The 24,048-nt window shown below is 42.7% G+C and overlaps 2 protein-coding genes across 5 annotated transcripts in view; one reads left to right on the forward strand and one right to left on the reverse strand.

The window, feature by feature from the left end:
- ZNF277 (zinc finger protein 277) overlaps positions 1 to 13,658 on the reverse strand; it is a 47,255-nt gene extending 33,597 nt beyond the window's left edge. Inside the window, exon 1 of one of the 3 annotated variants that reach the window (XM_066633843.1) lies at positions 13,581 to 13,658. In XM_066633843.1, coding sequence (XP_066489940.1) covers positions 13,581 to 13,620 — 40 coding nt within the window. In that variant the 5' untranslated portion in view covers positions 13,621 to 13,658. Of the gene's footprint in view, positions 1 to 13,474 lie in introns of all 3 variants that reach the window. The other 2 variants (XM_066633846.1, XM_066633845.1) reach the window with 2 other exon arrangements.
- A 293-nt stretch (positions 13,659 to 13,951) lies between these two features.
- DOCK4 (dedicator of cytokinesis 4) overlaps positions 13,952 to 24,048 on the forward strand; it is a 282,880-nt gene continuing 272,783 nt past the window's right edge. For both annotated transcript variants that reach the window (XM_066633137.1, XM_066633138.1), the window contains exon 1: positions 13,952 to 14,099. In XM_066633137.1, coding sequence (XP_066489234.1) covers positions 14,063 to 14,099 — 37 coding nt within the window. In that variant the 5' untranslated portion in view covers positions 13,952 to 14,062. The remainder of the gene's footprint in view (positions 14,100 to 24,048) is intronic.

The following is a 24,048-nucleotide window of genomic DNA, read 5'->3' on the forward strand; positions in this document are numbered from 1 at the left end:
GCCTTTCCTTGCAAAGCTGGTGCCACAGCCCAGTAATAATTCCGATTGCTCTCTTCTGCATCTTTCCCAGTTCCACTATATCCTTTCTGAAGTGTGGCATCCGGAACTGGACACAATACTCCAGATGTGGCCTTACCAAGTTAATATATAAAATCCTAGAAAGTACTTTGGAAGTATTGCTAATCCTAATCACTTGGTTGGCAACCTTCAGTCTCTAAAGACTATGGTATAAGCCTGCTGCACCCGGTATTCCTAGGTGGTCTCCCATCCAAGTACTAACCAGGCCTGACCCTGCTTAGCTTCTGAGATCAGACAAGATTGGGCATCTGCAGGGTAACAGTTGCTGGTAATGTGCTATCTAGTACCTCATCTTTAAATGTTCAAACATACTCTTTCCCACTTCCCTGCCCCAGATACTCAGTTTTTATTATAAAAGCCAAACTCAAGCTGCAGATTCTGTCAACAAAGAGCACTGAACACTAGTAGTGATGCAGTAACACAGGCATGATTATTTTAAATGGAAAGAACAAATGTTGGTTGTAACAATATTTGTTTAATTATTTGGACACAGAGATATTACGTTTGAGCTATCAGTTCTATGAAAAACTCTACAAGTTAAAGGACTTTAAAAAATCTTTTTCCATTTTTCTTATTCACTAAAAAAAGGAGTGGGGAACCTGGTAAACACTGGGTTATTTACTGTTTCTCAGCCCCAAACTATTTTTTCCTGGGAAATTGCCAATCCTGGAACAAGAGACCCTTAGAACTTTTTAAGTATTCCTGTTCCACAAGTTTCCAAAGTTATTCGCATCTCACATTTCTTTCTTTCTTGTCAAATAGCCATGGTGCTGAATATGGAAGACAAAACTCACCCGTGCTCAGAAAAGTCAAATACTAACTCTATTACCTAAGCCAATTAACATTGAAACCGTGCTATTTTAAAAATGTTTAGATGTTCATAGTCTGCTTTTCAATTAGAAAAAAACAAACAGAAAGGCATACTATATAATTTAACACAACAACAACATCATCATCCTATATTGGCATAAAACAGCAACATCATATAAAGTAAGGAGGAGAAATGATGGATTCTACCAAGCCTCCCAGTTTTCTGCACAGAAGAATTACTGAGAGCAGTGGTTCTCACACTTCCAGCACAGGGGCCCACTTTTTAGAATGAGAAACTGTCAGGATTCATTGGAAGTGATATTATGGCCGGAAGAGACATCATCAAGCAAGAAAATTTTTAACAATCCTAGGCTGCAATCCTACACATACTTTCCCAGGTGTAAGTCCCACTTACTATTAGTGTTAAAAGCATACACCGAGTAGCCTGTTAAAAGCATAGTTCTGTAACATTTTCCCAAAGCAGTCACATGCCATGGTAGCATAATCTCTAATATATTAAAAATTAAAAATTGAAATGACTGGGGACCCACCTGAAATCGGCTTACGACCCACCTAGTGGGTCCTGACCCACAGTTTGAGAAACACTAGAATATAGCAAACTTTAGCAAGATTGGAGAGTCCCATTCCAAATCTCAACATAGGATCAAAGTATCTTGACCCTATCTCAGCACAGAGAGGACAGTAAAGAAGGGCATATTGTCTCAATATGCCCCAGGGACAACGTCTATCTATGGGAACACTGAATGCTGCAAATGGCAGCACTGTGTCAAAGACAGATAGGAGGGCTGAGATCAGACAAGTAATTTGTGTGATGGGAAAATTTGTGAACCATGGATAAGTGAAACTGGATATGGGATCCGCAAATATCAGGGACACCTGTACCACCACACACGATCTAGCATACTCGAGAAGGCTGCCTAAGAAAGAATATCTTAACCGCACACCTAAACAGGTTTAGTGAATCTCAGCCACCAGGGAGTTGTGTAAATGCAAAGCTGCTCCTGAAGAAGCCGTTGCAACTATCAAAATCAATCTTGCCTCTGATGGAACTCACACCATGAGTCTCCCATGAAACCTCAACAAGAAAGTAGGCACCGGTGGAAAAAGCCATTCCTTCAGGGAAAGAATATTGGGCTTTCAAAAGGTAAAAATCAACACCCTGTGATTAGACCTGGAAGCAGACTGGCAACCCACAGAGCTCTTGTAAATGTGATACTACAGGTTCCCAGCAGCTAACGCCTGAAAAACAATCTAGTTGCTTCATTTTGGATGCTTTTGAATTCTCTTCAAGAGAAGCCACAGCCAGTACAAGGTCAATTTTTTTCCAAGAAGAGCAGCTGGTGTCTCAGCAGAAGCTGATAAAAATGTGATCTTGACAAGACCTTTATGACAAGATTTTCAAACCTGCTCTTTTAGGTAGAATTTGGCCTCCTTGACAGCTGTTTCCAACCTTTTCATCTCACAAGCACAGGGACAAGGCACTAAAATTTTCAAGGTGCACCAACAGTTTTTTTTGACTATCAACAAGGCACACTGTACTGCCGGTCGGGGGCTCATGGTCCCCAGTAGCCCCACCAAGAAATGACTCTTCCCCAAATCCTGTGTCACACCTGCAGACTACAGGTGGCACACTCATGTGCCGCGGCACACTGGTTGAAAAACACTGATCCTTGAGAACAGACTACTATATCTCTAGTCTAGGGACTTGCCCACTGCTTCTATCTCCTCCCCACAACATCCAAGTTCATAAAAAGGAACATAATTTCTTACAGTATTGTTAATTTCAGCATTATTGTCACAACATGCGATTGTGTTTATATTAAAAACACAATAGAACCCCCCGTATCCATGGTAGAATCCCCGTATCCACAGATTCGGTTTCTGTGGTTTCAGTTATCTGCAGTTTTCCGTGATCTGAAAATATTAAATGGAAAACTCCAAAAAACCAAACAATTCATATATTTTTTAATTTCACACCATTCTGAGTCACATGGTGAAACCTTCCTCTCCCATGACTCATCTCTCTTTTCCCTCCATACCCACGCTGGTCTGCTTTAATCATGTCCAGTTGGCGTCTAATGCAGTGTTTCTCAAACTGTGGGTCAGGACCCACCAGTGGGTTGCGAGGAATTTTTAATGGGTCATGAAAAGGTTTTGAAACATTAAATAACTTTGCAAGCGCCCTTAACCAGTTTGCAGAAGAAAATTGTTAGCTGGAATGCTAACCCGTGCTATGAGGTAATCTTCATACTCCCAAATTAAAATATTTTCCTATTTTCTCTAGTCATTGGTGTACTGTAGATCACATGTGAACCCAGTTTCAGCCTTTTGTCTGGCTTGGAAGTCCCTAACTGCACATCTTGCTCTCCAATTCAGCTTTTTGGGTACCCTTGAATGATTGGAGAGGTTAGGGCAGTGGTTCCCAGCTTTTACAAGCCAGCAGACCACCAAGGCAAAAACTGGAATCATTGTGGACCACAATGCGGCTGTGGGTGGTCCAGTATCTGTCCACTCTGGTGGTGTGTCTCCCAAGCGCTCCCCCCACAAACTGTCAGAGAGAACAGAGAATGGACTGCCCACAGCGAACACTTCAGTGACTGTGGGCAGTCCATTCTCCTCCCTCTGGTGGTCTGTGGGAGACTGCTTGCTTGGTGAGATACCGTAAGAGATCAAAGATGATTTTTTTCCTGAGACCAAACAGACCCCTTCTCAGGGTCTCACAGACCACAGACTAGGAACCAGTGGTTTAGGAGAACAGTCCTTGAACTCCATTTCAAGGGAGAGTCTAGCAAACATATACACTTACATATTATATGTAAAGTCTCTAGTAACCCTGGGAGCGCAGGACCCCAATTATTATTAATTAACAATTAATTAATTAAATATTTCTTTCTAGATCTCTTTTGTTGTCTAGTCAAGTAGATCACCATAGATTGTTGTTTTAAAAAGTGGGGTCCCAGTGCTAAAAGGTTTAGAAAGCAATGCTCTAGCATTCTCACTGTCTACATTCTTTGCCATGGTGTAGGTAGGTTACAAATAAATGAATAACCCCCCAACTGCCTCACCTCTCTCCCTCAACCTCCTGGGCTGCTGCTGCTTCCTACAGCTGACTTCTCGAGTGGTGGCAGCAGTACGGGACAACAAAGAAGAGAGGTAATCCCTTCCCATCCTCTTTTTGGTTGCTGCTGCTTCCTTTAGTGGTCATTAGAGGAAGAGAAGGCAGCAGTGGCAGCACTGGATAGCAAGAAGAGAATGGGGAAGGTTTACCCCTTGGCACGTAGTATAACTACCGCTATCATCACCTCTACTAGTCAGTGCAGAGAATGCTTGGCTCCCAGCATTCCTTCCGCTGGCCATCAGAGGAAGAGGAGGCAGCAAAGGAGGTGGCAGCAGCAGTGGCAGCACTGAATGCCAAGGAAGAGAGGTATGTCTCCCTCATCCTTCCCTTGGCATCCAGGGCTGCCACCATCACCTCCTCTTTTAACAAGGGGAGCCCCCTTCTCCCCAGTCCAGCATTTCCTGTGTGGCCATCAAAGGAAGCAGCGGTGGCCCTGGACACCAAGAAAGAGAGGCAAGCCCCTCTGATCCCTGCAAGTTCCCCATTTACCTTGCTCGTTCATCCAGCGCCACTGCTGCTGCTCCTCTAATGGCTGCAGATGGATGCTGGGATCTCAGCATTCCCTCCGTTGACCATTAGAGGAAGAGGAGGAGGAAGATGGCTGGCCTAGACACCAAGGGAGAGACTGTCCATCCTCCTCTTGCATGTTGCAGCAAGAGATGAGAATAAAGTCAGTCTACAGTCCATGAAGGTGGTGGAAGAGCATGGGGAACTGCTTGCCACCTCGCAGCCTCCCCCATCTCAACACAAAGTTTTTTCAACTTGCATTATCCTTGGGTTGCCCCTGCAGAGGTGTACTACTTTATAAGTGTTCAGGACTGCACACTAGTCTCTATAGTCACTGTCCCAATCTTATTCTCTTGTTTCTTACGGGATAAAATTCCCTTCTTTAAAATCCAGTGTAGGGCATGGAGATGTATACACACACATACCCCATTAACACCTGTTTACACAAATTCCCCCTAATAAGTCATTCTGCTGTAAATCCAACATTTCCTGTTCCTAATCCTGACATGCGCAAGTCCCTGTACTGCACTCAAGGAGGACGAGGCTGCCATACTTTGTTCTGCTGAAACAGATAGAGATGTGTGTCATTAACATTCTAAGGACAAGCCACTGCAGACAACTTCTCCCAGCAATTTCATGTGGATGTTAAAAAGCACAGAAGAAAGAACAGACCTTACCCCTGTGGAATTGCACTGTCAAGTTCTCACAGAGAAGAACTGCCATATTCTTGCAAAGGAGCAGTGGAATCCCTGCAAAGTGATGTCCACGCCCAATTCATGAAATCAGTCCAGGAGTTGAAGTTCTTGAGAACTGCTAAGAGGTCCAAATTTTTGTGCACTTTTCTGAACACAATGGGACTCATTTTGGAGCAGACAAACATAATTTTGTGCCATTAAGGAATAATACCAGGTATGTTCAGAACACACAAATCTGAACATGTTTACAGGCATCCCCCTGTATCTGTGGGGAATCTGTTGCAGAGTCTCCCTGCAGATATGGAAACTACGGACACAGGGAATAGCATCTCTGCAGCACCCACCCTGTGCCCATAAACATTGATTAGAATCTTACTGGAGCGAAAAGTTCATAAAACATGCAGGCAGCTTGCAGGCAGCCTGAATGCTTGAAAAGACTAGATCGAATGCTAACAGGAAGCAGAAGTTAACCATTTCCCGTTAGCGTTCGATGTAGTCTATGCAAGCATTCAGGCTGCCTACAACCCACCTACATGCACTATAAGCTTGCATGCTTATAGCATCCTGTAAAACTAACACTTTCGCTGTGGTAAATCTCTAAACAACGTTGATGGGTGCAGGGTCACCTCGAATCTGTGGATTCCCAGATAACTGAATTCATGGATACCAGATCCACAGACATAGGAGGACACCTGTACTTGTTTACACCTTGGATTTTTTCGCTTTCTCTCCAACATGTAGAATGCAGTAACTATGTTGGGAGATCCTACATTTGCCCCAAAGGTTCCATATCTCAAGGCAGGAAAAAACAACAACTGTGCACTAAAGATGGAGCAGGCAACATAATGGAATGCCCTCCATTGGAGAAGTCAGCTTCCCTTCCACAAGAGAATGTGTACTGTATGTATGAATTTCTAAAGAAATCTTCATATGTGCCACTAGCAAGTTGCATTGGTTCTGAGAGGTTGGTTAGCCATTAAGTTCTATCACCACAGTTATATCAAAGATCACCACCAGTGTTCATATAGCCACACAGCAGTTGATTGTCATAAAGCTATTCACCAGCATAAAGTTGTACACCAGTATTTCTTAACGATCATCTCCCATTATACCACTCTGCCTGGTTCACCAATTGGAAGTACCACAGGAAGTAGTATGGCAATGATGCCATCGTCAGTTACTTCAAGACTGGGAGGCCAGATGCAATGCGACAAACATCGTAAGAGGCTCAGGGTGGACAGGAGAACTTTTCTGAGCATGTGAAAAGTGCATGACAGAGCTTCTACCTGCCAAGCCTCCTACAGCAGGCGGTGGGGGTCTGGGGGTCCTGCAAGTACCATCAGACAACACCTCAAGAACTACCAGTGGTATGAGTACCACTGGTTAAGAAACAGTGTTTTAATTGTTTTAATAATAATACTAATTATTGTTTTAATATTGTGTTTTAATTGTTTTAGTTTTAATAATAAACACTGTTATTAATATTAATAACATTAATGAACATGAGCAACAGAGAGACAGAGATGCATCACCCAGGTTTATGGGATACTGTACGTATCCCATAGTCTTCACTTTTATTATATCAGTGTCACTGCTTTCCAGTGCAGATTTCCCAGCATCTTAAAATTGTCTAGAGTACAAAGAAGGAACACTGGCTTTGTTTCTCAAAGTGAAACGTTAAAGGCAGACAACACAGACCACATCGTCTTTCTGCATGAGTGATCCGGTCTTCATTTGACGCAGCATAGATCCTGTTTAATTCTGTGTCAGTGAAGCTCTGAACACAGCCTACTATTTTTATTGGTGTGCTTTTAAGCTTCCTTCATTCCGATCTCAAATGCCTTTGTTTCACAGTGCCAGTTCCAGCGGCCCTTTAGTTCAAATGCTCACAACAGTAGTTTCTACTTCATTAGGAAACAAGATTGGTAGCAGCTTCAAGGCTGGCATCTCATTCTCAAACTTCGCTCTTTTGGCAAAATTCAGTAAAATGTAAGCAGAACAAAAGATTTTTTTCTTCCCCAGAATCCCCATGATACACTTAACACACACACATATTATAGTTCCCAGTTCTGGAAGATTTTAAACAACATTCCACCTATTTCCTTATTATTTGAATGTGGCTAGTAAGCCTGGTGCATGTTTAAAAACAGATGTGCTATTTTAGTGCCATTCACTGCCTTGTTTACAAAGAAACAAGACAAGGGTTTTCTAAGGTCCTTTTAAAACTTTCATTACTGATCATCTTACAAAAAAACCTGAACTTCTAATGAGAAAGAAAAAGGTGGTGATTCTAAGGTGCCTCTTTTTGCATTTGCTGTGGAAAGACTGAGCAAATGGAGATGAGAGGTCACATGTTGGAGTGTTTTTTAAAAAAACAAAAAAACAATTTTACATTCTATCACATGATTATTTTGTTCTGTTATAAAACTAATTCAACCCAATCCAATCACCTTTATTGACATGTAAAACCATCCATCAGTAAAATGAAGCACAGTAGCCACAAAAATCAGAAATACAACACATTAACCATAAACAAGCTTAAGAAGTAGCCTGGGTGTGCTTAAAAGACACCAAGACTAAAAACCTAGAAACCTTCTCTGGTTTCTCTTCATATCATATGAATCTTTCACCTAATTCAGTGGTTCCCAAAACTTTTTAGAGCTGGGACCCACTTTTAAAACACACTTATCAGGACCCACGTAACTTTTTAAGACTTAAAAAAAAGTTTCACTTCACCAGCTGCTCAAGCCTCTGTTTTAGCCTTTTTGGTGGGCTGGAGGGGGGGAACCACAATCTGGAGTGTTCGATGAGCTCCAAGTTCATCAGAACAGGACCATTCTGGTGGCCTTGTGTTCCCTTCACCTGGCCTTTGATAAGAGCCAAGGCATGCAAGGAAATACACAGGTGTGGCAGAGTTTCAGATTTCATAGGGCTCAATTTTCCTTGTCAGCTATCAGCTTGTCAGTTTCACGGCTCACCCAAAATTGGGCTGTGACCCACAGTTTGAGAACCAATGATCCTAATTCTTTTGCATTGTAACAAAACCTGAACTGGCATAAAACAACAAGATACAGCAACAACAGTAATGCTTCAAGATGCACATACACAGCACTGAATCAAGATGCTCAGTAGTACAAAAATTGTCCTTGGAAAAAGTAACCTACTAAAGTGAACTAACAGGCTTTCAAGAAGAGAGGAAGCATTGTTCTACACTTGGGGTGCCACCACAGGAATCAAGTTCTCAAAAGGAAAGACTATATAAAACAGTGTGGAACAGAATGAGGGGCAAACCTCTCACCAGACCGCCCCCGCTTGTCAAAATCCTGTTTGAAGAGTGCATGCATGGACCACCCCTATCCATTCAGGAACAAAGATGATGATATTTTCTTGCCAAGTTTTTTAGCTCTTTGTAGGAACAGGAAAGCTAGCCAGTGCAGATAATGGACATGGAACTGCAATTAGGCAGGGACATTTGGACTATAACTCATGACATTTAAGAAAGGGCAGCATGTGGGAAGAGTGTCTTCATTTCAACAGATCTTGTGAGTGTACTAGAAGCTGCTGCCTCTAACCATTTCTAATACCCAATACAGTTATCGGATAATAAATTTAAAAGGTTTTACGTGCAAGATGTATTCTTATGATTTAAATTCAGTGCAATTAACATCCACTATTTTAAGAAGTTCAATTTTGGTAGTGATAACGACTGGAGCTTAGAATTTAATTAGTAAAGTTATTTCACTTGTGGCTGTAATCGTTATCCTTCCAAAAGAACTGCGCCAAAATAATTCTCTGAAAACACCTGCTAAAGTTTTAGAGGGAAGTCGCCGTTTTTGCTTGCAATGCCAGTTTTAGGAAACCACATGCCCAGTAATGTCCTACCTAAACCAAGATCTCAGATACAAGTATGACCAAGGCCAGAGAGTCCCAAGGACCTCTTCTCATGGCAGAAGAGGTTTCACTGTGTCTGATTAGCACCATGACAAAGCTGTTGGGTTGATAAAGTTTGAAATAATGGTATGGCCTTCCCCATTTCTGCAGGCACTGCTCACCTTTTCATCCTCTGTTGTTTCACTTGTTTCAAAATTGTGACCCTTCGCCTTTTCTTCTATTGTAAAGTGCCATCAGTGTGAATGGTGTTATATAAATAAATTGTAATAAATGACTAAGCACGTGGACACCTCTCCGTCCTTAACACTATAGGTGTTACATTATTTTGGTCAACAATGGACCACATATATGATGACGATCTCATAAGATTATAATGGAGCTGAAAAATTCATATTGCCTAATGACCTCATAGCCATTGTAACATCATAGCACAACAGCTTAACACAGTGGTTCTCACACATTTACCACCAGGACCCACTTTTTAGAATGCGAATCTGTCAGGACCCACCAGAAGTGATGTCATAACCAGAAGTGATGTCATCAAACAGGAAAACTAACAATCCTAGGCTGCAATTACCCACACTTACCCAGGAGTAAGACCAATTGACTATCATTGTTAAAAGAATATACATAGTAGCTTGTTAAAAGTATAGATCTAACATTTCCCCAAATGCAGTCACATACCACGGTAGCATCAAGTTTAATATATTAAAAATAAAATATTGAAATGAATGGGGATCCACCTGAAACTGGTTCGTGACCCACCGAGTGGGTCCTGACCCACAGTTTGAGAAACACTGCCTTAACGTACCCACATCTACAGTAACGTCCTAGGCCTTCATATTCATTTACCACCCAGAGCAACTTTCAGTCCTGTACCTTCTATGTTTAGATACACAAATACAATTGCCTACACCAGTGTTTTTCAAACTGTGGGTCGCGACCCACTAGGTGGGTCGCAAGCCCATTTCAGATGGGTCCCCATTCATTTCAATATTCTAATTTTAATATATGACACTTGATGCTACCATGGTATGTGACTGCATTGGGGGAAATACTACAGATCTGTACTTTAACAGCCTACTATGTATATGTTTAGAACAATGGTAGTCAATGGGGCTTACTCCTGGGTAAGTGTGGGTAGGACTGCAGCCCAGGATTGTTAAAACTCTTTGTGCTTAATGATGCCAGTGGGGCCTGACAGATTCTCATTCTAAAAAGTGGGTTCTGGTGCCAAAAGTTTGAAAACCACTGGCCTACACAGTATTCAGTACAGTAACATGCTATACAGGTTTGTAGCCTAGCAGCAATAGGTGATACCAGTGGTTCCCAAACTGTTTCAACAGGTGACTCCCTTGATCTACTGGGCCATTGGCCACAGCTCCCCATTAGGGTTACAATCCTATACATAGTATAGGGTGGCAGATTTTTCAAGAGGATTCCATAGCTCCCCTGAGAAGGTCACTTCCAGTTTTTGGGAAAAACTGAAAGAGACATTTTAAGGCCTTAAAAGGCCTTCAGAGAGCCGGGGAGGCCATGTGTGGCCTCCTGCCCATCAGAACATGCTCCAGAGGTAACCAGAGCACAGCTCCATTCACTTCTGGAAGGTCCATGTAGGTCCAACCCACAGTTAATGAAATCTGTGCATCCCAAATCTGCAGATACAATGGGCCCACTGTATACAGGTTGAGTATCTCTTATTTAAAATGCTTTTCAATATTTTTTCAGATTTTGGAATATCTGCATATACATAAAGAGATTTATTAGCGATAGAACCCAAGTCTAAACATGCAATTCATTTATTTCATATACACCAGCGTTCTTCAACCTGTAGGTCATGACCCCAATGGGGTAGCAAAGTCTCATTTGGGGGGTTGTGTTAACCTTTCAAAGCCTGTGCAGGAAAGGCCTTGGATCTAAACCAGGGGTGTCCAAACTTTTTGGCAAGAGGGTCACATCATCTCCCTGACACTGTGTTGCGGGACGGGAAAAAAAGTAATTAATTTACTTTTCAAATTTGAATAAATTTACACAAATGAATATATTAGAGATGGAACTTACATGAATGAATGATCTTGCAATAGCTCAAGGCCTATAAAACGTCTTGCACAAAGCAAGGCCAGGCTTTCCTTTGTTGCCACTGCTGCATCACAGATGTGAAACAGCAAGCAGAGAAGGGAGCCCTTGTCCCACAGCTCAAATAGATGGCCATCATGCTGAGAGCAGTTTCATCAGCCCAGCACGGGCTCCAGCAAGTCTCTGGTGGGCCAGAGGCTCAGTGGAGACTGGGGGCTCCCTGAGGGGCGGATTGGGAGTCCTCGAGGGCCGCAAGTGGCCCCAGGGCCAGGGTTTGGGCATCCCTGATCTAAACCAATAATAACACCAACTTATCAGAACTAAGTTCTTGATATAATCCTGCACAGCCTCTTCTTTCTGTCTTGCCCTGCAGTCCTGTGAGGAAAACCCATAATGGGGACTCCTTGTCTGATTAAAAAATGGATGAATGTCAGAGCATAGCTTCATTTAGCTTGCAAATTTATTTTGGCTGGTGAAATGTGTAAATAACTATATAACACATGTGAATGCATGCAAAACATGAATAAATGGAAATAAATGAAAAATAAACACGAGAATGTCAATGGATGTCATGGAAGGTTGGATGAAATTGAACGAAAGAGGAAAGCATATAGATGAAATTTGAAATGTGGTTATAACTAAAAACAGTTGAAAGAACAAAGCGATGAAAGTTAAGGTAGACCTGTATACACAAAACTTCGATCTGAATCTTTTTAAGGGCATACTAGGAGCCTCAGAAATTAATCATAGATCAAGTATACCTGCCAGATAAACAAATAGTGAAGTGCTGGACCGTATAAAACCAGATACATCTTTAGAAGTCAAAAATCACAAGACGACATCTGATGTACTTTGACCATGTCATATGTATGAATTTACTGCAGAAATCAATGATGTTAGGAATTGTTATTGGAATAAGAAGGGGCTGCCAAAGAATTTGCTGGCTTGGTACCATCAAAACAGATACAAAGATAAACATCCAACAAAGAAGCCGTGCTTGGCAGAGCTCTGGCCTATAAAGTTGCCAAGAATTTGACACAACTGAATGGATAAAACAACAACCACCTGTCTTCATAGGTGTTGAAAAATCTATGGCTACTGAAGAGAGATGCTAAAGAGCCCACAATCATTATTTAGCCATGAATCAGTGAGGCACATCTGGGAATTTTAAAAGCCTTCTTTTTAAGACTCAGAGCTACCCATTTGCTACTTAAAACAGCAATTATAAACTGCTTTTCTAGGGCGATGGTTGGGCAGCCTGCATAGCTATTTGTATTTATGTTTCACATTTAGTAGCAAACTTTTTAAACAAGAAAAGGAAACATAGTTCAGGTTGGGCATCCCTTATCCAAAGTACTTGGAACCAGAAGTGTTTTGGATTTTTCTGTATTTCTGAATACTTTCATATACATAAGGAAAGATTTTGGGGATGGGGTCCAAGGCTGAACACAAAATTCATTTATGCTTCATGTACCCCTTATACACATAGCCTGAGGGTAACTTTATACAATATTTTAAAAACAATTTTTTCTGAATTAAACTTTGTGCACAAAACACAGTTTCTGATTTTATTTCTTTTAGCAAAAAGACTTTAAAAAATTATGTTGGCGCATTTAAAAGTTCCTTATTTTGGAATTCTGGATAAGGGGTACTCAATCTGTATTTGCCCTCTAAAACCACTTGCCCCAATGATCTGAAAACGCTTGCCAAGTATGCCTAAGGGGAGGGGGCACTTGGGAGAAGAGACAGGTGAATTGGCAAAAGTAAAGCCACAGAAACTCCAGGGTCAGCTGGCACAAGGGGCTTGCAACTAAGAGCCCAATCCTATGCACATCTACTCAGAAGTAAGTCCCATTATAGACAATAAGGCTTACTCATTGCAGTTTTACTCATTGCACCTGAGGGCCCAATCCTATCCAATTTTCCAGTGCTGGTGCAGCCAAGCTGATGAGGTGTACCCCTCATCCTGCGATGGGGAAGCAGTCTCAAAGACCTCCTCAAGGGGGCTGCATTGGGGCTGCACCAGTGCTGGAAAGTTGGATAGGATTGGGTCCTAAGTCTGCAATCCTAGCACTCTCACACTTTCCTGGGAGTGATTCCCACTGAACAGAGTGGGACTTACTTTTGAGTAAACATGCCCAAGATTGCACTCTAAGGATGGTGCAAGCCTATCCACACTTATTTGGGGGTAAGCCCCACGAACTACAATGCGACTTACTTCTAAATAAACACACATAGGGTTGCATTGTAAGGCTGCTACAGTCCTATCCACACTTACCTGGGAGTAAGCCCCACTGACTACAATGGGACTTACTTCTGAGTAGACCCACCTAGTCTTGGGCTCTGAGCTCAATCACCAGTAAAGCGACACCGAGCCCACTCACCGGTCTTCCCCTCGCCCTCCAAGCCTGGGGAGGATGCCATGCTGCGGGGGTACGCTCTGTCCAGACTGCCTTTGGAACACAGTGACGCAAACACTGACAGCGCGTCTTAGCCAATGGGAAGCAAACAGCCACCTAGCCCCCACCGCTGGAGCGCAAAGCATGTCGGGACCGATCGCCTTTTGTCCAGCCAGCGGGCTTCCCAGGAGAAGCGGGCGTGGTGTCTGGGTCAGAAAGACTACATCACCCATGCTGCGCCGGGCTCTGCAGTGGGAGGGGCAGGGAAGGAGGAGTGGGGGTGTGGCCAGCCCTGCTGTCCCAGAGCGTGCGCTGGGCTCAGTCAATCAGAACAATGACTTCTCCCCGGGAGCGCAGCTGAGCGCACAAGGCTGCTGGAGCGCTGGCCGCAGGCAGGGGATTGCTGGGGCTGCTGCGAGGTTATTGTCTGCAGGGAGAGGGACCAGGAGAGCCTCCCAGCCCTGAACATGTGGATTCCTACAGAGCACGAGAAATATGGAGTGGGTGAGTCAGTGGCACGCAGGCAGGCGCCCCCTTGGGTGCACTTGGGTGCCCCCCACCTGCCCCCCTTTTGCTCCCCCCATCTCCCCAAGGCTGGCTGCAGTCCCAGCCACAACAGCTGCAATTTTGCAACATAATTTTGCAACCAGTTTTATGCAGGAACAGCATTATCTTAATACTACTATTATCCCAACAATAGTTTTATTTTGCAGTAATAAAATATAAGTTCACCATCATAATTTTTGCAGGAATAGTATCAGGTCAATAGTACAGCTGTTAGTGTCATAGTGTTTTGCAACCATATAAGTTTGCAATTCTAGTTTTTGCAGCCATAGTATTATTTTAAAAGTGCTATTATACTAACAATAGTAGCATTTTGCAATCATATAAGGCTGCAATCCTAACCACGCTTTCCTGAGAGTAAGTCCCATTGAACAAAATAGGACTTACTTCTGAGTAGACCTGGTAAGGATTGTGTCCCAAGTTTGCAATCATAGTTTTGCGTTCAGTATTTTATTAGTACCATTAGTATAGTTATTAGTATATTAGTACCATTATATAGTTATTAGTATAACTATCGTACTGTTTTGCAATCATATAAGTTTGCAATCGTAGTCTTTGCAGGAATAGTGTTACCTTAATAGTACTATTATTAGTACAATAGTATTATTTTGCAATAATATGTTATTTTGCAGTTGTAGTTTTTGCAATAATAGTAATATTTTAATAGTACTATTCTGACAGTAGTATTGTTTTGCAATAATATAATCTAATTTTGCTACCATAGTTTTTGCAGGAATAGTATCAATAGTACTAATATTCTAATGATAGTATTTTGCAATCATAGGCTTTGCAATAATATTTTAATAGTACTTTTATTAGAATAATAGTATTATTTTGCAATAATAGTTCTGTAATTATGTGTGTGTGTGTGTGTGTGTGTATGTGCGCTCACCACAGACCTTTGGTTCACACACCCCTTTTTTACCCTTTGATCCTCCGCCTAACCTTTTTCCTCTTATTGATCTCTTGGCCATTCTGCATTGATCTGATTACTTTCCAAGTGGATGGTGATTCCTGTTATAGGAGAAAGAAATAGCCTCGTCTCCCTCTTTCCCTTTTCCTGAAAAGTGACAATTTTGGGCAGCATATATAAACCCCATTTCCGTGCATGTCTACTCAGAAGTAAGTCCCATTGTGTTCAATGAGACTTACTCCCAGGAAATTATGGATAGAACAGCAGCCTGACAGCCCAATCCTATGCCTGTCTGCTCAAAAGTAAGTCCCATTGTGTTCAATGAGACTTACTCCCAGGAAAGTATGGATAGGATTGTGGTCTTAGGCTGCAAACCTATCCATACTTATCAGAGAGTAAGCCCCAGTGACTATAATGGGGTTTATTTCTGAGTAGACATGCACAGGATTGGGCTTTTATTTTGATTATTATAGATGTGGAGTGAAGAAAGAGAAGATGTGGGAAGTCTTTTTTTTTTTATTTCCCCCCCCCCCTTTTTCCAAGCATTGGCTACCATCGAAAAGAGGCCAGTGTGGCTTCTTTTGAATATCAGGCTTGTAGATTCTTGAAACAATGTACTATAGTCTCCCACTAAGCATCTTTCAAATCTACTCGTGGTCCTCAACAGCAGAAGAAGCTGCCTTGCGATTCTTTGCAAAAATGTATCATTTTGGACGTGGGATTCAAATCCGGGCTGAATTTGGTGTAAATACAGTAGTGAGAGGCACCAGTGCGCAGCCGAATGTGGTGGATGCGAGTGTTTTTGTTTTTTGAATCTGGGTAGTAACCTACTTCCAGTAGTGATGTGTTGTTTTTTTTTTTTGGGGGGGGGGGGTTAATGGAGTACAAAAGAGTCTGGAATACACAAGAAGGCAAGCAGGGGTGATCTATTATCAGTTAGAGAACTTGCAGTCCTCTTTTTTGGGAGGAAGGGAAATGGCTCTCATCCTTTTCCACAAAAGGTGAACAACAAAGGATGTTAGATGCTGACTGATGAATGTGGAATTTCTCATCTTTCTCCTTTTCTCCCGCCTCCCAAGAGCAAAATGTAGGATTTCTTTGAATTTTATTTTAAAACACATATTTTGTCCCTCGTTTTCAGCCCCTCACAGTGGACCTCCCCAATTACAGCTTGGGACTGTTATTTTTCTGGTGGTCGCCGAACAGATCTCCCTTTTAATATGGCATTTTAAGAAGGCAGCAATTTCCTCAGTGGCACCCCTTTTGCTTTTTAAAATGGTGAACACACATAATCACGGGTGTTTTGGACAGCAGATGTTGGATGATGGGTGTCTTCCCCCCCCATCTCTGCATGGGGGATGGGGTGTGGGTTTCCTGGACAAGTGATGAAGACTGCTTATTGTTTTTGACCCCACCTAAGAGAGCGTTGATACTTGCTAACTGGTTTGGCGCAATAGCAACTGCTTTGACCAGTTTTGCAGGTGATGGACATGACCAAATTGCCAGCCTTGCATCTTGGACTATGCCCCACACATTGAGTTGTGGATGCAACGGCACATTCCAGCTAGCATGTAAAGACTTCTCCTGCATGTGGTCTCTCTGTGTGTGTTTAACAATGAGCACAGGAGCCAAGACCCATTTGATGCAACTTGCCCCATTTGGAAAAGAGCCCAGATGCTGCTCTCTGACCCAAATGTTAAATTATAGACATCATTGATGGGATTTATTTCCTTGACTTCTGTTCTGTGCCCAGATATTGCTGGGTTGCTAGATATTGCTTAGTCCTCCTGTTGGCCTTTGGTGGGTGTGTAGTGTGGGGGGGGGGGAAGAGACTTCATGCACAACCCTATAGATCTAGGCACATGGCTTTAAAAATTGCGCTTGTGTCTCCTGAAATTGCATGTGGGATTTTACTAGTCATGTATTTCAAGCTATAATGTTTGTTTTTAAAAAACATGCCTGCAAGGAAGTAGATTTCTCGTGAAACATTGTATTTAATAAACAATGAACAATATGACTGCAATTTTTTTTCCTTAATTGTGTCAGAAGAGGAAGGAAGGGGTGCATTTTGAAGTGGAATTGCCACCTGAATAATGCCCTTTTGCTTAAAAAGAAACTCCCTACCTGGTTAAGTTTGTGCTGGTTGAGCCTGATGTTCCCCCTCAATTGCTGGCGGGGGTGTGACAGTGTGGCTATGTTACTATTCTTGCAATCTTAGTGCTTGCTGAAGAGAAAATATTCACTTTTGGACATGCCCTTGATCTAAGTCCTGTTTCTTGAATTGCTCTCAGAAAGCTGCAGCATTACACAGATAATTTCTGTGTAATGTACAAGCATATTGTCACGGGTTGAGTAGAGTATATCCATGGCTTAGGAGTCAGTGTTGACTTTCCTATGTTGCCTGTGCAAATGCCAGAAAGGCCCTTTGGAACCTGTTTTGCTAATGAAGCCACCAGAGAAGATGTGGGAGCATGGTGGTGGAACACACGTCTTGCATACAGAAGGTCCAGGTTTTGTTCTCAGCATCTCTAATAAGGGCTGTTGGAAGATCCCCACCTGAAACCCTGAGAGTCTCTGCTAGCCAAACCTGTGCTCATTGAGCCAATGTCCTGACTCTTTTTAAGGCAGCTTCCTTTGTTGATCGTACTGAACTTGCTTTAGTTTCTTCATCTTTAAAAAAAAAAAAAAAGGAATGCTGTTCAGGGTCTTGCGATTTGGTGCTCTATAGGTAGATCATAAAAAGTATTCCCAGGGTAATATTGTGCAGTTCTCTGATTTTATACAAGCTTAACAGCTGTGGATGACACTTCATTATTTTCCACTGATTTACACATTATCATTTCAAAGCACTGTTTGAATATGCTTTTCAATAGGTTTTTGTCTGCTGGCTGGGGTGTGCAGCCTGGCCCTATTTATAGCCGCTCAGAAATAAGTCTCATTGAGTTCAATGGGACTTGCTCCCAAGCTAGGGCCAACCCAGATGTGGTGTTATGATTGATACTGTGTGTTTTTTAAGTGTAAATAGCAGCCTCAGGCTTCTCCCTTGGGTACAGAGGCAGGGAACTTTAACCTTTTGCCTCTGCTGAAGCCTCCATCTGCACTGGGGCTTCCCACAGCTGTTGTTTGCCCTAGGAAGGGATTTTTGATTGGTGCCAATTGTAGTTTTCTTGCCAGGATTAATACCACTCTGGATTAGGACCACAGCAGTTAAATGTTGCAGCTCAGATTGGGGCACCCTGCAACGGCTAGTTGTACTAAAGCAAACATGTAGGTCCAAACACTAAGCCTATTGTTGTGTCTAAGTGTACAGTGGATAGCAGCCTCGCAGCTCAATTCAGAGTATGTTTGCGCCAAAGAAACGTCCTTAGAATTCTTGGACTTGCTCCCTAGTAAGAGCACATAGGATTGCAGCCCTGTTGCCTGATCCTATGCAGACTCGTATGAAACTTGGCTCACTGTGGTACCCTGTATGGGATTATAGTCCTATAACACTGGTTCTCAAATTTATCTTGAGTGAAATGCCCTTCTTTCTGCTGGTGTCAGTTTGGAATCTGGGAGTAAGTGCTGATGATGCGCAATGTGTTGACGTCATTGGTACTTAGTTCATGTTCCACAACCAGGAAGTGACCCAAAAATAAAAGGTAAGGAAGATATGGAGGATAGGAGGCTCCAAAAGGCCCTGAAAATGCTGCACATGATGCACAGCCCATGGAGTAGAATCTCTGCTCCTCAGTCTGTCATGTCATGGTCATACTTTAGACCAACTTGGCCGGCACGCCCCATGATGCCCTTGGCAGTTCATCACTGCTCCTGAAGGGCAGTAAGGGCCCCCCTGGCTGGACTCACTCCTGAAGCCCCCCCCCCACTAGTGACAGTGGTAGTGCCCAGCATGCCATCAGGGGGCAGGGAAGATGTGCCGTGGGAGGAAAAATATATAAAAACTGACCTTGGTTGTGTTGGTGATGTCCTTAGGAGGCCCCAGAAGTCTCCTCTGGGTTGTGCCCAGCCTCCACGGGCAGCTGATCCGTTTCAATTCAGATCTGCTGTTGCTTGAACATCAAGGACGACTTCCAGAACTTGGCATGTATGTGGTGGGGGTGGGGTAGAAGCCAAGAATCTGGAGGTGGCCAGTAGGATACCATTGTCATATTGAATCCCCTCCTATATGGGGATTTGGCCATTTTCTTATATTGAAGGAAGGATGCCAAGATAATAACCTGTGACCTCATCTAATCACTGTGCTTTTGATTCAAGCACAGAAGACTTGGGGGGGGGGGGAAGGATACAAGTAGATCTTGTTTTGCAAGCTGAAGGCAAACCTGGGCATGCATTTAGGCCATGAGCCTCCAGTTGGATTTAGGGGGATTAAATTGTTATCTATTAAAAGTGATGAGAGATTCATGTGTCTGTGCTTATTTTGCCAAATTGAAGTGATGTTCCCCGAATCCCTCGCACTTTAGCTGACTCAAAACTTAAATTTGGTGTATTAGCCAGTCAAGTGGGACTTGCATGTCTTTAAGTATAGTTGATTCTGTGGCTTTGAATTTATGAGGTTTTTCAGTGCACGTGTCCTCAGAGCTGATGGTAGGGGATTGGCATCATTGGGCATATCACAAGGCCCTCAGAAGGGCCCTGATTCATGAGCCCAGCTTGGTGTTCATAATCTTCCTGCAGCAGTCAGTTTAAGTAGATGACCCCTGGTTCTAGTACTGTGGAAGGCAGAAAACTTTCTGTCTCGCCACCCTCTCTACACCATGCATAATTTTCTCAGTCTTATCCCTCACCTTTTAATCACCTATTTTCCAAGCCAAAAACCCCTGGATGTTGTCTCCCTTCCTCATGAGAGGACCTCCGATAATTTCTGATTGCCCGCTTTTCTAACTCTACAGTATCCTTCTTAAGTTATGGCAATCAGAACTGTACACAGTATTCCAAATACCTTTTTAATGTTTTTCTGTTCCCGACCTATGTGCTAACCCTGTTTTCCTGATTTTTTTGAAGCCTAGTTTTCATTGATAATGATAATTACTGGTGCATTCAAAATTTGGCAGGTAGGAAACTTAACATGAAATTACCTCTATCTTGGTTCTCGGCAAAACATAGATTGCAATCATATGCCTTTTTGATTGCCAGTGAGTACCAATGAAATTATATGTCACCAGCCAAAGTGGTGGAGTAAATAAAATTATCTGGATGGTGTTGGAAGTGTCAAATTGAAAATGGCTCACACACTTGTGCTGGTATTTGTTGTTCAGTAAAAAGTATTGGCTGAAAAAATGAAAGGATGAGAGCAATTCTTGATTATGTTTGAGTTCAAGTATATTCTTATATAACATATGAGACTTAAAAAAAATCACAAGTTATTATACAGTTGTAGTGTTGGGCATATAATATCCCATATAATTATGGGAGATGGCTCTTATGTTGAAACTAATGTGCTCTGTAAGAGCAGTAGAAGGAAGATCAGAAGTAAATACATGTTATAACTTATCAATCACTCATTTTATACAATTTAGTAAAAGAAGAAACACATGAAGAGAACAATCCTAACTTGTGCTGGAACAATCAGTGAGTGGCCTGTGCTAAATCCAGCTCAAAGTAGGTGCTGCCTGGAAGGTAACTTGGGATAAGGGGATTTTTTCCCCTTACCCATGTAATGCCATGGGACTACCCGGATACGCAAATCTGAGCAACCTATGGAAGGCTGATTGGGCCAGGAATGGGGGTTAGAATTGGGTCTGCACTGCCGTGGTCGATCCCATCCCCCACCCATGCCCGGTGTTAAGCAAGATATTCTTCCTGTATTAAGCAATAAAATAAAAGAAAGTACAGAAAAATGAAGGTGATGGGCATTGGGGAGGTGCTGTGGAAACTGCGGATACCGGATCTGTGGCTATGGGAAGGCATCTGTACAATATTTTAGCTTGTCCCTTTAATGGTTTGAGTTTCATTGATCCTGTGATTGTCATCTTCCATTTTTTGTGCCGGAAGAGAAAAGAAAAATAGAAGGCATTAGGAGCTCTCCTTCAAAAGGATAAAGTGGAAAGATATGTTAATAATTTGCATTAAATACGTATTTTTTACCATTGTTTTCAGAGCTGTAATGAGGCAAGTCAATGACTGCTTTGTCGACATCTGAATCTCTGATCCTGAGTCTTGAACAGAAGCAGGAAGTTAACTTAGATTCTCCAGCATGCAGGCTGGTGACAGCCTGTCTGCCCATTGCTATAAGCTGGAATGTTTATAGCGACCTGTATAAGGAAGAACATTTTCGCCCCAGTAACGATCTATGAGATGGGCACATGGCAGGGAACGGAGACAGGGTTCCTCATATCCGTGGCGCTCCCTGGAATGGATCCTCCACAGATACGGGGCCCGCCTGTATTAGCCACTTCTTTAGTCAAGAAAGCACCCCACAATGCTACAGTACAGGCCTGTGTAACTTGTGAACACCAAGACAAGTGTAACCTACCAGCTTTGTTTGGGGACCTGTTCGGTACTTGACAACCCTCTCTGCCTTTGTTGGCCCAGGAAGGAAGCAACAACAGGGAGTTTTGGCTTGATGAGGCACAAATCCTACAGGTCTGGCATTGTGATTTTTCTGGTGTCCGTTCTGCTGTTGGCAGATCCAACTGCTCAGGGTACACAGAGTACAGTAATTTTGTTCAAGGAAGAGTTTTCTCAAGACCAAATGAATACAAATTCAAGCGGAGAGTCAGATAACGATCATACTAAGTAATGAAAAAGATGACTTTCATGATAGGTTGGCATACCCAATCTAATTTTAATAGTAATATTTTATTATATTATGCAAATGATGCTTCGTATCAGATAAAAACCTTTATGAAACGGGGAATAAAAGGGCGGGAGCCTTGAAGCCGTCTAGCTTGGTTTTTGCCACTTTAAATAGGGGCAAATGTGCTTGGTGAGTTTAATGACACAAGAGTTGATGCATAGGCCTGTAACAGCTTGTGTTAAAGGTGTTTGCTATACATTAAGCCAGTCTTTATTACATGGAGCAGTTGTGAAGCTGGCCTCTCCTGAGCTTTTGATTTCTCATCTCCTTTTGTTTCACTCTCAGAAGTGAAAGCAGCCTCAGAAAGTTTCCTCTTGTGTCTTCCTTTTCCCCTATCATCTGTGCTGACCCGAAGTCTGTTAATTACATCAAATCTGCCTTAACCAACCATGAATGGTAGGTAGATAGAGCAGCATGTCCCATGTAAACAGATTTATGAAGCCGCTGCAGCTAGAAAATTCTATTTCCATTCCCCTGAGAATAGCTGGTGGAGTCCCCAAATTTTGAGCAGATCGGTACACACATCAAGCTTTTATTAAGACTCTGAAGTTGAAAAATGGTGAAATTACCTTTGGACAGAATACATTTCTATGTAGCAATTGTTGTTGGAAAGAATCATCCCATGCATCCTTTTTGCAGCAATAATAACAAGATATACAGGTGGATGCTTTTATCTGCCTGTTCGGCACCCACAGATTTGACTTGGAGCAGGTTCCAAACCCTGCTGGAGGGTTCCACCTGACTCCTGGATGCAACCAGAAGCATCTTCTGCTTGTGACCAGAGGTCCTCTGGTGGCTCATTTGTGGATTTCATTATCTGTGGGTTTTGGAATCTACAGGGAGTGCTGGAACAGATCCCTCGCAGATTCCAAGGGCCAGCCTGTAATAATCCCCTCCAAGCGTCTCTTTTGTGATAATGTCCTGAAGTATGTTTCTGTTCTAGCATTTCTGCTGTGGGGAGGTAGGAAATATAGCTTGTGAAGTACCTTTCTCATCCAAAAGGATCACCTTAGCTTGGTGGTTCCCAATTTGTGAGCTGTGGCATCCTGCTGAGCCATGTAAACCAGCCAGGGGAGCCACAGAATCCTTGCAAAAAACCAGGCACCCTGTACAATGTATAGGATTGTAACCCTAATGGGGAGCTGTGGCCAATGGCTCAAGTAGGTCAAGAGAGCTGCCAGTTGAAAAAATTTGGGAACTACTGCCTTAGCTGATGTACACATGTGCGTACGCTACTTGATGTCCCATTGCTTAATACTTTTGTGGATAACAGTATGAAGACCTTCCCTAAAAAGCATTGTGGGTAGCCTACCCAAACACAAATCATTTGGCAAAATTGTTCCTGGACTGTATTGAATGGGACCAGAGTGTGTGCTTAGCATCCTAGGAAATCCCAGATTCAAAATATTTAAGGTAGCAAGACTAGAAAGTACTTCTCCTCAAAGTACTTGGAGAGATGCTGCCTGCCTATATTGGGCTATAGGCTTCATATCAAGTAGAAAAAAAAAGTTGTTGTCTTTGGAATGAGAGTTACTCTGTCTGCATAAAGGAAACCGCAATCCAGCTGCCCACAGAGGGTGGTAGAACTTGTTTTGTGTTACAAAAGAAAACAAAACTGTTGCTCCTGTGAGTCATGAAGCTGATCTTTACCAACACATCTGCTAACTACACTTCTGACTACCCGGTGACAGCGACAGACTAAAGATGGACTCTTGCTCTGGTTTGTTTAAAAACAGAGGGAAAATTACGGGCTGTGTTGCAGTGATAATTTCCAATGATATCTCACATCTCCAGCTTTCTGCAACCAAGTTTCAGCTGTAAGCTCTGCAAGGAACAACAGCAATTAAGGAAGGCTTCAACCTTTGCCCTGCTCTACCACGAGACGTTTTAGGGCTCAATTTTCTGAATTGTGAAGCACTTGGGAAGAAATTGGACGCTACAGTCAGAAAATGGGCAGCCCTTACCCTCTGGCAGGGTGGGCAAGGCACAGACATTAGACGCTTGTTAGCAAGAATTACACTCTGTGCCCAGCTCGGTGTGTTGACTGTGTTTCTCCTCTCTACTTTAACTAGAGCAGCAGTTCTCAAACGGTGGATTTCAACCCACCAGTTGGTCGTGCCCAGATTTTTGGTGGGTTGCACACCAGTGCTACCTAAAAGCTGCAAGGCATTCTGGGCTGT

Source organism: Tiliqua scincoides, chromosome 7 (genome assembly GCF_035046505.1).
Source record: "Tiliqua scincoides isolate rTilSci1 chromosome 7, rTilSci1.hap2, whole genome shotgun sequence".
Taxonomy (NCBI): Eukaryota; Metazoa; Chordata; class Lepidosauria; order Squamata; family Scincidae; genus Tiliqua; species Tiliqua scincoides.